This window comes from Sander vitreus, chromosome 11 (genome assembly GCF_031162955.1).
Source record: "Sander vitreus isolate 19-12246 chromosome 11, sanVit1, whole genome shotgun sequence".
In the NCBI taxonomy this organism is placed as follows: domain Eukaryota; kingdom Metazoa; phylum Chordata; class Actinopteri; order Perciformes; family Percidae; genus Sander; species Sander vitreus.
The window spans coordinates 27,448,090-27,461,558 of record NC_135865.1 but is presented as its reverse complement, the minus strand read 5'-3'; the positions used below and the strand labels follow the sequence as shown (position 1 = coordinate 27,461,558).

At 41.1% G+C, this 13,469-nt stretch overlaps 2 protein-coding genes across 2 annotated transcripts; both read left to right on the top strand.

The window, feature by feature from the left end:
- Nucleotides 1–3,977: 3,977 nt before the first annotated feature.
- Nucleotides 3,978–12,930, top strand: LOC144525619 (gamma-crystallin M2-like). The gene is made up of 3 exons (XM_078262601.1): nt 3,978–3,998; nt 11,499–11,741; nt 12,655–12,930. Exons 1-3 carry the CDS (start codon nt 3,978–3,980, stop codon nt 12,928–12,930), a joined length of 540 nt encoding a protein of 179 aa, XP_078118727.1.
- Nucleotides 4,582–9,560, top strand: c9h2orf80 (chromosome 9 C2orf80 homolog). Its single transcript, XM_078262602.1, has 8 exons — nt 4,582–5,484; nt 5,568–5,649; nt 5,839–5,921; nt 7,360–7,450; nt 7,582–7,659; nt 7,802–7,889; nt 9,145–9,257; nt 9,531–9,560. The coding sequence occupies exons 1-8, from the start codon at nt 5,444–5,446 to the stop codon at nt 9,558–9,560; spliced, it is 606 nt and encodes a 201-aa protein (XP_078118728.1). The 5' UTR covers nt 4,582–5,443.
- Nucleotides 12,931–13,469: the final 539 nt, after the last annotated feature.

Sequence of the window (13,469 nt, the reverse complement as noted above, 5' to 3'; positions counted from 1 at the left end):
TCAGACTGCTTTCTAACCAAATGCACACATATATAAGATTAAACAATAGCAATAGAAAATGCCTGCAAATATCAAACTATGCCACGTATAATCTGTGATTACCCACAGGATCTTCCTAAACTGTCTGAGGACAACAAGACCTTATCTGGTGACATCGACGAAGAAAATCTTATAGCTGCAAGGTGAGCAAATACTGTATTCATGTACTGTATGTTTTTTTGTTTAGGCAGCTGTGAATGACTTCTGCTTTTTCTCTCTCTGTCCTCTAGTCTTACAGATCAGTTACCTCCTCAGCCAGAAATTTTAGGGGATTTGTTGTGTCCCCTCCGAAAAGTAACTGCGGACTTGCCTGAAAAAAACATTGGTGCAAATGTCGTCAATATCCAGAACAGACCCCGAGAGGCCACTGATATTTTCTGTGGTAGGGTGCTTTAAAATTGTTGGTGTTACTCCATTATAAATCCACATTTTCAAGTAGCTGCCCTGAGATACTGATGAAGAATTCCCTGGAAATAAGTCATTTGTTTGTTTTTCACAACTTCTTTTTCACAGATAACGTAGATGCTGAGAAAAGGCATTCAAGCCAGCTTATACAAGCTCCCCAGACAGGAACATCCCGTCCGTCCAGCAGCCTTAGGGATGAAGTGGAGAGGCTGTCATCGATGTTCTCTCAATCATCGGTGTTTGATATGATTCCAAACAGTCAAATCTCCTCCGCTGTAAGCACGTGTGAAAAACCTGAGCCATCTCTTTCTGACGACGTTCCCCTACCAAGTAGCTCATTCATGGAAATGGAACCAGAACATGGTAACAAACAAGAGAAGACTGTGCTTCTGAATACAACAATGGATATGACCCAAAGTAATGCTCCTGAGATAGTCACTGTGGAAACCAAGGCCAAAAAAACTGGCCGCTCTGGCAAGCCTAAAAGCAAGAAGAACAAGGAACAAGCCTGTGGGTCAAGTGTGGCTGAAAATCCACAGGTGAAAAAAACTGCGGCTTCTAGGTTGAGTGAGGTTCAGAATGCTCCCACTGGCACGTTGTTGCAGACAGAGGGCCATGCACTAGAGGATAACACACACTCCGCGTCAGTGTCACCCAAAACACAGTGTAGGAATGTCATCACATCTCGCATTCCCAAATTTAGCAAGTCGAAAGCCGGCAACAATCAGAAAAAGGACAAATTAAAATCCCGTGACCATACCAAGTCCAAAACCGTGTCCCCGGACATTGCTATGCCGGACCTGGACGATTATTTCATGGATCCTGAAAATGAATTACCAAAAGCCAGCAAAGGTGTAAAATTACCACAGGAGATTAATATGACAGAAGAGGCCACGCCCAATATCACATGCAGGAGGTCCAGGAATAAAGGCAGGAGCGTGTCTTCGGTCTCCAGGAAAACGTTTGTCACTTTGCCTCCGCTATCGCGTGAAAGTGAGTGCAGTCGGTCCAAGTTGGAACAGGTCCGCAATGAAGTGGAAGAAGAAGAAGTTCAGGGAAAATATGAAGCATGCAAAGACCAAGAACTTCCAGAAGAGTTCCTGCTTTGTGCAGATAAAGTCACACATCCAGAGTTCGCACATAAGGACAATAATCCACAGCACAAAATAAAGACAAATTCTGGGGGAAGTCAGAAATCGAGATGCAGAGGGACATTCGTTGTCTCAGTAGCCAGAGATGGCACCTCACCGAACGGAGCATCAACGGCAGAAGGTGCCGTAGAGCAGGACTTGACGCCTTCTACAGGATCCTCGGACCGTGAGACTATGGATGCAGGTGTCGTTATGAAACATTCAGAATCGAACCCACTAAGCGATGGATCCTCTGTCAAGGAAACACCGAGCTCCTGTAAGCGTCCTTGGTTAGCCACTCTGGATTCAGGAAGCCCTCAAGAGGATTCGAGTAGCAACGATAACCATGAAGTACCGCCGCTGGACAAAGACTGCACTTCAGGAACAGAGTTTCAGAAACCTAAAAAAGCCAGGAGAGAGGAAACGAGTCGATCCAGTAAGAAGAGAGCCTTGCAGAGGGAGGAGTATGTTGATCATTCAAATGACAGGAAAAAGAAGGAAAAAAGTAGCTGTAGCGACAACCGATTTAGATCCAAATTGGAACAGGTCCACAATGAAGTGGAAGAAGAAGTCTGGGGAAAATATGAAGCAAGCAAACACCAAGAACTTCCAGAAGAGTTCCTGCTTTGTGCAGATGAACTCACACATCCAGAGTCGGCACACGAGGACAATAATACACAGCACAAAATAAAGACAAATTCTGGGGGAAGTCAGAAATCGAGATGCAGAGGGACATTCGTTGTCTCAGTAGCCAGAGATGGCACCTCACCGAACGGAGCATCAACAGCAGAAGGTGCCGTAGAGCAGGACTTGACGCCTTCTACAGGATCCTCGGACCTTGAGACTATGGATGCAGGTGTCATTCTGAAACATTCAGAATCGAACCCGCTCAGTCACAGTAATGGCGTTTTTGTCAAGGAAACACCGAGCTCCTGTAATCGTCCTTGGTTAGCCACTCTGGATTCAGGAAGCCCTCAAGAGGATTTGAGTAGCAACGATAACCATGAGGTACCGCCGCTGGACAAAGACCGCACTTCAGGAACAGAGGTTCAGAAACCTAAAAAATCCAGAAGAGAAGAAACGAGTCGATCCAGTAAGAAGAGAGCCTTGCAGAGGGAGGAGTATGTTGATCATTCAAATGACAGGAAAAAGAAGGGAAAAAGTAGCCGTAGCAACAACAGATTTAGATCTGCGGACGAAGCATGTTCTCTTGAGGACAGCGGGGATGCGTCACCTCGCTGCGGTATTGATGGTCCTGACAGAAACAAACAATTAGTTGATTTACGAGTGGTTGACTCACATTCCAGGATCAGTGAAAATGATGAACTCTTCGAACATTTGTTTGATTCAAACCCCAACGAGTCAAAGTCCAAAATGGCTCAGAATGCAAAACGGTGTAGAAAGACTTCCAAGCTTCAAACACTCACAGAAACCAGAAATCCAAGGGAAACCAGTGACGAGGCAGTTGATCAGAAACTGGGACACCTGCTGATGGATGAGATGCCACCGTGGCTGGACATAGATGTCAGCGTTGCTGACACAGAGGTCATCTCTCTACCCGCCAGTCCCAGGAGGGAGACCTCAAGCAGGACGGCAGTGATCGAGGACTCTGCTGCTGTCACAACTGATTATTCTCCAGGTGTGGTATCCATTATAGCCTATTTCTTTTATTTAAATCTCTACCTTGATACACATTCAGTTTCCAGCGCAGATGGTATGTTTTCTAGTGTTACTGCAGACCAACAACTCAAATGTGACAGCGTTGTTGAGGTATCTTGAATGCAAAATAGTTATTTACTGAAGTAATGAAGTTTAACAAACACCGTGATGGATGTAGAGATGTAGTCAGTGCAAATTACAGTATTTAATGGTTGCAAGGACTTCTTCTTTTAATTTTGGTGGCATCTGAGGTTGGTTATTGTTTAAAAGTTATGGTACTGATACCAAAAATATACCTTTTTGAGTCTTCACTAAAATAATGATAATGCAGTTTGAAAAATAAACGTGTTTTGTTTTATTGTCACAACAGAACATCAAAATACATGTAAGTTCTGATAAATAAAATGTATAAAAATACAACCTTAAGATATGAAACTTAAAGGGTTAAACACGAGTGTAGAGCGCCCTCTGGTGGACAAACTGCAACGCCAACACTCATAACATGGTTGAAGGGTGTTTCGTCCGTTTTTATTTTATTTTTTAAATATTCATTTATCGGCCATTATAAATGCCGATACCGATAGTTTGGAACATGCCTAATGTCGGCCGATAATATCAGCCCGCCGATATATCGATCGGGCTCTAATTGTTAGATATATTTACTCAGGTTTTGAGAGAGAGAGAGAGAGAGAGAGAGAGAGAGAGAGAGAGATTTATTTGAGCAGTTCCAGTTAAAAAAGGTTGATGGGTTGTGTATCATCCAGAGTAACAGATGTTGCTGTTGATTTTTAATAAATAATACTTTTCATATTAAATTGACTGACATTGAAATGAAACCTGGGTGTTTCTGTGTTGTAGTATATAAAACATGCAAGTACTTAAGTTTAGTCTGTTTGTGCCTTTTTTTAAACCTACCTAACCCTATGTTTAAAAAAAAAAAAGAAAAAACTAAACTTAAGGGGTTAAAAGTCAACTTATTTCTGATTTATTCTGTTGCAGCAGGAAGAGTCTTGACATCTCTGACGAACACCCCAGACAGGGAAAATGGGGGGAGAACCAGGAGACGAAAAGGCGTCGTCAGTTATAAGGAGCCGACCCTCAACAGGTGAGGAAGTCTTGTCCGTCACCTGTGGCCGCGACCCTGTTTCATTATTGATTATACCAGAAAACAGCAGCGCCTAATTGTTGTATTTCTTTCAGCAAAATGAGGCGTGGAGATAAATTCACAGACAGCGAGTTTCTGAGTTCTCCGATGTTTAAGGACGAGAAGAAAAAGAAGAAGAAGCCGCAGAAGAAGATCAATCCAAAGTTGGATGAATCCATTTTTATGGACTGATTATTATTTTATTTTTTTTACCTGGTTTATTTTAAGTTGTTGGTTTTCTTAAGATTAATAAAGTCCTTTTGATCTTGGTCTTTTGAGTCACTTCAAACATTGTTTGCTGGTTACCATTTTTAGATTGTATATTATATTCTTTGTATATTATTTGTGTGTACAAACATGGACACTACTCTGTATGTTCTATGATAACCACTGTTCCACTTATTTCCCAGTATTATCTGGTTGGTGATGGTTTCAGAGATTGACAGGGGGTTGGTCATAAATGATTCAGTTCAGACTGTACACCTGAGAAGTCTGTTCCACATCGCTGTCAAAGGCTTGTGTTCCCCCCGAAGGGTTACCATATGCAGTGCTGCATGACCGTAGCCAACCACGTGTACGGTTTTTTAGCATCATGCAAACTGAAGGTCTGTAAGCTTGTTTACGGTCATACAGAATTGTGTGGTGAGTACAGATGCTTGCATGTATATGAATTTGTTTTAAATATGCCACTGATTGTTTCTTTTGTTTGTTTTTTTGTCTGCTCATTAAAAAAAATGTTTGCACAGGAGAGCTGGATTCAGTTTGGGATTTGTTGCACTCTTGTCACAAAGGTGGACTAGATGTACGAGACTGTTGTGTTGTTGCATTTGTTGGTAGCTCTCCGTGTGGGACCACCAAGGTGTCAAGTTCATGTCTTGAACATGCAGCAGTAACTTAACCCCTTATGTTTAGGTTAACAATGTCATGCAAGCTAACTTTTAGCCACAGGTTCATCACTTGTTTTCATTGGATTTCCACTTCACTCAGTTCTAGTCATCATCCGTTCTTTTTAGGTGTTTCCTGTTTGGTTTGCAGGAGTCCTACATGAAAGGAATTCCTTCAGAAAATGGAGGCAAGGCAGCTGAAAAGAGATGTTGAGGCGCTTATGTGAGTAGCTGTTGAAAAGAACAGAGATTGTTAAAAAGCACATTTTAAAATGCCAACTGACGTTGTTTTCCTAATCTTAACAGTGGTGATTACATTGGGCAGAAACTGAGAGAAACCTCTTTTGATCCAAAGGGGAAGGGGACCTCCACAATGCTGGATGACCTGGTAAAAACAGTTAGACATGTTGTCTTTATCTGAAGCAGAGCTGTGACAAAATGTCCCATCTGCAAACATCAGTGGATAGAAGACACACAATTAAGGGGCTGAGCTGTACAAACAACATATTTTAAGAAATGAATCAATTAATCATTGCAACAAGTGCTTCAGTGTCACGTTGCTATGTATTTGTTACAGGCACACTATGACCTGGCCATTAGTGTTGCCCTTTGGTGGTTGGACAAAGAAGAGGGACGGGACATGCTTGACGGAGACATCATGTAAGCATGTGTTCTGATAGACTCAAGTTAGACTAACGATTTCATGTAAGAAGTACAGTAATGCCACAGTGTGGAAATACTCTGTTATAAGTAAACGCTCTGCATACAAAATCTTACTTGAGTAAAAATACAAAAGTATGAGCAACAAAATATACTTCAAGTACCAAAAGTAACAGTACTCATTGAGAATGGCTGATTTCACAATAATATATTATTGGATTATCATTTTTGATGCATAATTGTGTAAGCATCACAAAATAGTTTGGGCTTTTTCCCCCCTCTTTCTTTTCTTTTCAGTATTTCAGTTTTTTTCTATTTTAAATGGATGATGCATTGGAGAGTGCCCAGATTAAACCCCTCTGAGGGTGTTTTGCATCTCTTTATCAAATATTTGATTTATTATGTGTATATTAATCTGACTTTGTACATGTGTAAACCAATAAACTAAACTAAATGTTACAGCCTGTAAAGCTCATTTGAACTAATTTATCTGCTGGGTAGCTTTAAAGTGCATATTATGCTTATTGGCTTTTCCCTTTCCTTTATTGTGTTATTTTTGTGCAATTTATAGGTTTACAAAGTGAAAAAGCCCAAAGTCCACCCCAAAGGGACTTACCATCTCCAACAGAAAACACTGTTCACAAACTGCTCCAAACAGCTCTATTGTAGTCCAGCCTTTACTTCAGAGACAAACGTGGTCACTTTGTAACACACGTTATAATGCTCACCTAGCTGCTAGCATGGCACGCCCTCATACTCTGCTTCTGACTGGCTAGTAGTCCTTACCTAGGTACTGTCAGGTCACGCCCTCATACTCTGCTTCTGACTGGCTAGTAGTCCTTATCTAGGTACTGTCAGGGCACGCCCTCATACTCTGCTTCTGACTGGCTAGTAGTCCTTACCTAGCTACTGAGCATGTGCGACTCCCAACAAAGATGGAACAGAAGTGAGAGGTCTCACTCTGTAACTAAAACAGAGAGCTCAACACACAGGGTGAAAAGAGGAGCTGCAGCAATGTGCAGTACAACAAAAATATGGTGTTTTTTGAAAATTAAACCTATTCTGATATAACCTCTAAATACAATTATGAACCTGATAATGAGCATAAAAGGAGCACTTTAAACCTGCCTTCAACAGGCGACACCAAAGATGGCAGTAAAGGGGCATGGGGTTAGGAAAATGTCGAGAACTTTAGAAAGGGTGTAAAAAAAAAAAAAAAGACATCCTATAAGAGTCAAGCTTTGTACAAGAAAAAAAGTGTGTGTTGTGTGTGTGTGATAGTGGATCCTATAAACTGCTTTAAGCTGAATAGGGCTGGAATATTTCAGTTCGATGTCCCTACCTGGGTAGAAATACTCGACTTGTCGGGTTTCTCTGGCTGCATCAACGTATGGAGTTGTTAGAATAAAACTTCTTTCCACTTTCCTCTCTACCACAGTGGAGCAACAAGCAGCTCAGGAAGTGCCCAGTACCCTAATCGCTTAGAACGAGAGGCCATGATCCTGTCGTCATTTGCTGGGATAATTATGGTGAGTGTCATTTATACTTGAATGCAGTTTTTATTAAATCATCTTGATGTCCCAGTAAAGTTCAATACCTACAAATAAGAAAAAAGCTCAGTTTGCTAGTGGCTTACCTTTGCAGCATTTTCCTGCTTCAGAACAGCCTGCCGGTGGAGGAAATCCTGGCTCTGTACAGGTGTAAACCAGCTGCTTCATACTCTAACCAGAAATCCAAGGTGCAAGCATCCTGGCTAATTTTTTTTACACTCATGCTTAGAAGAAGCAGAAACAATTATTTTGTACACGTTTGTCTTGCATAATTCTGGTCATATAGAAATGTTAATCTTCTACATTTTTTTATTTTTTTTTTAACCCTAGGGAACAATTGTGTACCCCTTCACTCTATCCTACCATCCGTTTGCAATGCTTGGCTCTTACAAGGCGGTGTACCACTCCAAGAAGCACAGTAAGTGTGTGGAAATATTAAACACAGTTATCTGGTATTATCTGGCCTGTGACTCTTTATAGCCAAACAATGCCTACTCACTCATGACCCGTCATCGCAGGTTGCACACGTCAGCCAGTAATGCTGAAATGTTTTCTGTTACATTCTTATTTAATTTTTTTCAAAATGCTGATTTCTCTATGTGTGTGTGTGTGTGTGTGTGTGTGTGTGTGTGTGTGTGTGTGTGAAGCCCACTCCGCAAAAGGCATGAAATGATGACTATATGAATGAATATTTGAGACATGCATATATGCAAAAATACAAAACAGAACTTCTGGGAGGGGAGGGGGGGGGGCAATTAAGCTCTGCAGAGAGAACAAAATTGTTAACATTAAAGGGATAGTTCAGATCTTTTGAAGTGGGGCTGGATGAGCTACTTCTCCATAGTCAGTGTGTTAGCTACAGTAGATAGCGATCGGCACGTTCCCCCCCCCCCCAGTTTGGAGAAGTGGTGGCAGCAGCTAAATGCATTTTAGACACCTAAAAAATGTGTATCAGTGTGGCTGGGTTGGTTCAGTGGGTAGAGCAGGCGCACGTATATTTAGAGGTTTATGCTTTGACGCAGAGGTCCAGGGTTCAAGTCCAACCTGTGATGATTTCCAGCATGTCTTCCCCCTCTCTCTCCCCCTTTCTCATCTGTCCTGTCCATTAAAGGCGAAAAAGCCCAAAAAAATAATCTTTGAAAAAAAAAAAAGGGGGGAAAAAATGTATATCAGTTTAAGTGGATGCTTTATTTAGAATATTTTCAGCGCTTTACCTTGCTGTCTGACAGACCTTTACGACGGGGAACTGAAGCCGTTATCTCTGCTCTCTTCAAAGCCACCAGACTCCTTTGACAAAACACAGGAGTTGCTGCTCTACCGCTGCCTCGATCAGTTAGCTAGCTTGTGTTATTGTCTGACTTTGGTGGATCCAAACTAACCTTTTACAACACTAAAGTCACACGATAACACAAACTAACCGATCAAGGCAGCGGTAGATCAGCAACTCCTGTGTTCCGCGAGGTAAAATGACTGTTGTATGAGACTATAGCTATGACTATGACCATGGAGAAGTAGCTGATACAACCACACTTCAAAAGATCTGAACTATCCATTTTGGTACTGTATTTGAGTGAATCGACTTTCCACCACTTGCTTTTTCTGTCCTAATCTATTCATCATCACACTCATCATCAGGTGTCAGTTATTTTAAAATCCTTAAAAATCTCTCATAGGTCAAAAGTTGAAAAGATGGCTGTCTGAGAGGGAGAAGGCTAGTGCCCTGCCTGGACGAGTTTCAGTGCACTCTTCTTCATCTTCCTCCTCCTCGTCTCACTCCTTCCTCAGTGTGAGTAGCCACATTATCCTCATTTCTGCTGTATTTTGGTTTATGATTATTTTAATCTAGAATATGTCAGAGGAAAAGGGAAATTAGAAAATGACGGTACAACCGAACTAGACTAAATCTTGTTTCAGGCTATTGTGATAAAAGCCATACTGTAGGTTTTAAAAGAACAACTGTGTTTGTTTAAACATGCATGAAAGACCTCTACTGCCACCCTGTGGATCTGAACAGACACCACCCATATCTAACACCACCTCTCCTCTGTGTCACTCTCAGGACAACAGTGATCGCGGAGGAAAGAGCTGAGCACTGTGAAGGTTCACTGGAGTCTCTGCACGACTGAAGTCCCCCTCCTGCAGTTAATTTTTGTCCTCATGATTGACTTTATATCTAATTTCTTGAGGGAAAAAAGTGTTTGAGTACAAGAGTTTCTCACTTCTGCTGTCTTTGCTTTTTGGTGACTTTATACTGTCACACTGACAATGTTTAAACTTCATGTAATGGATAAGTATCTCATAAAACCACACTTCAAATGATCCAAACTAACCCTTCAAGCCAATTTCTATGTTTAAATGTAAGAAATGATTTATTAATAGCTGGTGTAACCCAATCCACATGATTATTAATTGATTGACAACAGTACAGCTGGGCTCTTTCCCTGTTATTTACACAGATATTCACATTTTCTATAAAGTTTTTTAGATTTTCAGCTCCCACAGGTTCAAATTTCAACTAACGGTTTCAACGGTTAAAGACTGTGTTGTTTTGTGATGACCACTGACATTCTGCGTGGAAAGATTAATCCTCTTGATGATGGATTAGCGGATAAAACGTGTCTCTGATGTGCATATCAATAAAGAGGGCCCAGTGGGTCAGTAATTTGCCTGGTAGGACTTTTGCATTGATGATTCAGGGATTTTTGCTCTATGCCCTGGATCAAGACCTTTGGCAGCGATGCCAGCGCGTTAAATCCCCGCTCATTGAAAAAACAGCTAAAGTGGGATCGGCTAACCCTTTGATTGAGGTTTATATAGCGGGGCTCTGGTGCTGCTTTGTGAGACCACCATTTGGTACCATAGGTGACTGGCTCCAGCACTCTTTCCAGGATGAGTAAGGTATGTTTTCTGTCTATAATGGTGTTCACAAACCCGCTAGCAAATGGTTGAACACACTATAATTATAACCAGAGCAATGTAGAAAATACTGGAGATTAATGCAACTTCTAAAGATATCAGATCTCTTTGGTAAAAAGGCAGCAGTTTAACAAAGCTGCTGTAACTGTTTAGCTATTTACATCATGATTATGTCCTGGGTGGGAAACTACTACGACTACTAATGTAAATCACCTACACTTAAAACTGTCTTTGACTTCTTTTACTGGCTTTATGTTGAAGAAAATCAGCATGCAGGAAAAAGAAAAAGGAAGTTAAATAACTTCTTGTATATACAGCAGGGACATGGTTACTACTGCAACAATAAAATGTTCTTCATTGGCATGACCATAACCCTTGCAGATTGTGCAAAGTTTATTAGAGCTGCAAAGATTAATCGGTAAGTTGTAGTCTTTTATCCTCGGGGAGAAGACTAAAATCCATTAAATCTAAAACATTGCACACTGCACCAAATTCCTAGCAACTTAGCTGCATGGCAATAAACTATTGAATAATAGATTAATCGGTTTGAGTCATTTTTGATGAAAAAACTTCTCTGATTCCAGCTTCTATAAATGTGAATATTTTCTAGTTTCTTTACTCTTCTGTGACAGTAAACTGAATATATTTGAGTTGTGGGCAAAACAAGACATTTGAGGACGTCATCTTGGGCTTTGGGAAACACTGATTAACACTTTTCACCATTTTCTGACATTTTGTAGACCAAACAACTAATTGATTATGCGATTCAAATCTTTGGTTTATGTTATATTGTGTCCTTTTACTTACAGTATAAAAGGCAGAATATGCATGTTTATGTTAACTGTGTTATCCTTGTTTTTAACTGTATGTTTCTGTGTACTTGGCGAGCAAAATTTTTCACCATTTTCTGACATTTTATAGACCAAACAACTCATTGATTAATCAAGAAAATAATCAACAGATTAATCAATAATGAAAATAATCGTTAGTTGCAGCCCTTAAGTTTATAATGTAAATATAAGATGCTGTATGTAATTCTTCAGTGTTTTATGAATGTTATGGTGCCCTGTGGCTGATCTCTCCCCGTTTCTGCTTCCTCTCCTGGCCTCAGATCACATTTTACGAGGACAGGAACTACCAGGGTCGCTCCTATGAGTGCGACATCGACTGCCCTGACATGCATCCCCACTTCAGCCGCTGCAACTCCATCAAGGTGGAGAGCGGCTGCTGGGTGCTGTATGAGAAGCCCAACTACACCGGCTACCAGTACGTCCTGACCAGAGGAGATTACCCAGACTACCAGCGCTGGATGGGCTACAACGACACCATCCGCTCCTGTCGTACTTTCTCCTATGTGAGTCAATATTTTGTGTCATGTAGCCTATATTGTTTTTGTGACGTGTATGGACCTCAGAGACAATGAAGAGGTATGAATGCTTCTTGGTGCAAACCCTGTTTTACATGAGCTCTTCAGACAGTAACTAATAATTAATGAAATATTATTTGATTTAGATGGTTTAGAGGTTAAGGATTATAGATGCATAAAAATAATGTTTTGTTTCTGAGAAGCAACTTGTTATGTGTGTTTTTAAGTCCCTGCATGTGCGCTTTGTTCGGTTTTCTGTATTTTTTGTGTCTGCATAATGCAAAGAATACTCAATATATTGTATATTTTGTTTTTCCGCTTATCCTCCTACCAAACATAAACTTCCACAAGATACTAAACTAGATGGTTGCTGCCGTGGTCCTGCTCAACGCCCTGCTACGCCCTGCACTGCTACTACTATTATTACTAGCCATAGTTTTATTATCTTTATTGTTACTATAATTGCCACTGTTCATCATAGCTGCACAACTGCTATAACTATTATGAATCATTTTTCTCCATATCTGTATCTGTGTCTCTGTGTCCCAACCGGCAGCTGCAGATGGCCGCCCACCAAGAGCCTCGTTCTGACTGAGGTTTCTGCCTGTTTAAAGGAAGTTTTTCCTTGCCACTGTCGCACCAAATGCTTGGGGGGAATTGAGTGATAGAGTGTGGTCTAGACCTACTCTATCTGTAAAGTGCCCTGAGATAACCCCTGTTATGATTTGACTTTAAATAAGATTGAATTGAATTGAATTGAATTGTCATGAGTAGATTCAGGACAAAATAAGACAGAAGAGCATCCTGGTTAAAGAAACACTTCAGACACACACAGTGGAGTTCCTTGTCCTGATGCACTTCCTGTTCTAACTTTGTATTTCACATAACTGTGTTTCTCCAGACCAGCGAGGGCCCTTACCGCATGCGCATCTACGAGCGTCCCAACCTCCAGGGTCAGATGATGGAGTTCAGCGATGACTGCGAGTCGGTGCAGGATCATTTCCGCAGCCGTGACATCTACTCTTGCAACGTCATGGAGGGCTACTGGACCCTCTACGAGCATCCCAACTACCGCGGCCGGCAGTACTTCATGAGGCCCGGAGAGTACCGCAAGTTCAGTGACTGGGGGGCCACCTGCGCCACCACCGGGTCCTTCCGCAGAATCACAGATTTTTAATCAGGAATCTCATTTGATGCTATTTAACTTACATTAGTTTCACCAAAGCACCCATTTCCTTCCTCTAAAAGACATCTATTTGGGGTAATGTTAATAAAATATGTGGTACAATAAGGAGTGAGATGTTTCATTCAGCTATGATAAAAAGATTGACCTGGCAAAATCAATATGATATTGTTTTAAATAACATAATAAATGAATCTATTGTAAACAACTTTCTCTGTGCTTGTGAATAAATATTTTGGTTTTGACTGATTAAACCAACGGGCTCGTAAAACAGACATTTTGGGTACAAAGAAATCGTTTTTGGACACACATAAAACTATTGTTATTTTGTTATTATTTTCTGTTGTGATCATGAATAAGTCTTATCACTCTTGGTCCATTATGGCCCTCCAAAAGAACTCATACCTATTAGTTGGTGTTTTAGGCCTCTATAGGAGAGCTGAGGACATGAAATGGGAGAGAGAGAGAGGGGGAATGACATGCTGCAAAGGGCCACAGGTTGGAGTCGAACCCGCAGCTGCTTTGTCGAGGAG

Excerpts from the sequence above, each read along its gene's own strand:
- c9h2orf80 (XM_078262602.1), top strand. The coding sequence starts at position 5,444 with ATGGAGGCAAGGCAGCTGAAAAGAGATGTTGAGGCGCTTAT. Across the intron at positions 5,922-7,359 it reads ATGCTTGACGGAGACATCAT|TGGAGCAACAAGCAGCTCAG; the intron begins GTAAGCATGTGT and ends TCTCTACCACAG. Across the intron at positions 7,451-7,581 it reads CATTTGCTGGGATAATTATG|AACAGCCTGCCGGTGGAGGA; the intron begins GTGAGTGTCATT and ends TTCCTGCTTCAG.
- LOC144525619 (XM_078262601.1), top strand. The coding sequence starts at position 3,978 with ATGGGTTGTGTATCATCCAGA. Across the intron at positions 3,999-11,498 it reads TGGGTTGTGTATCATCCAGA|ATCACATTTTACGAGGACAG; the intron begins GTAACAGATGTT and ends TCCTGGCCTCAG. Across the intron at positions 11,742-12,654 it reads CCTGTCGTACTTTCTCCTAT|ACCAGCGAGGGCCCTTACCG; the intron begins GTGAGTCAATAT and ends GTGTTTCTCCAG.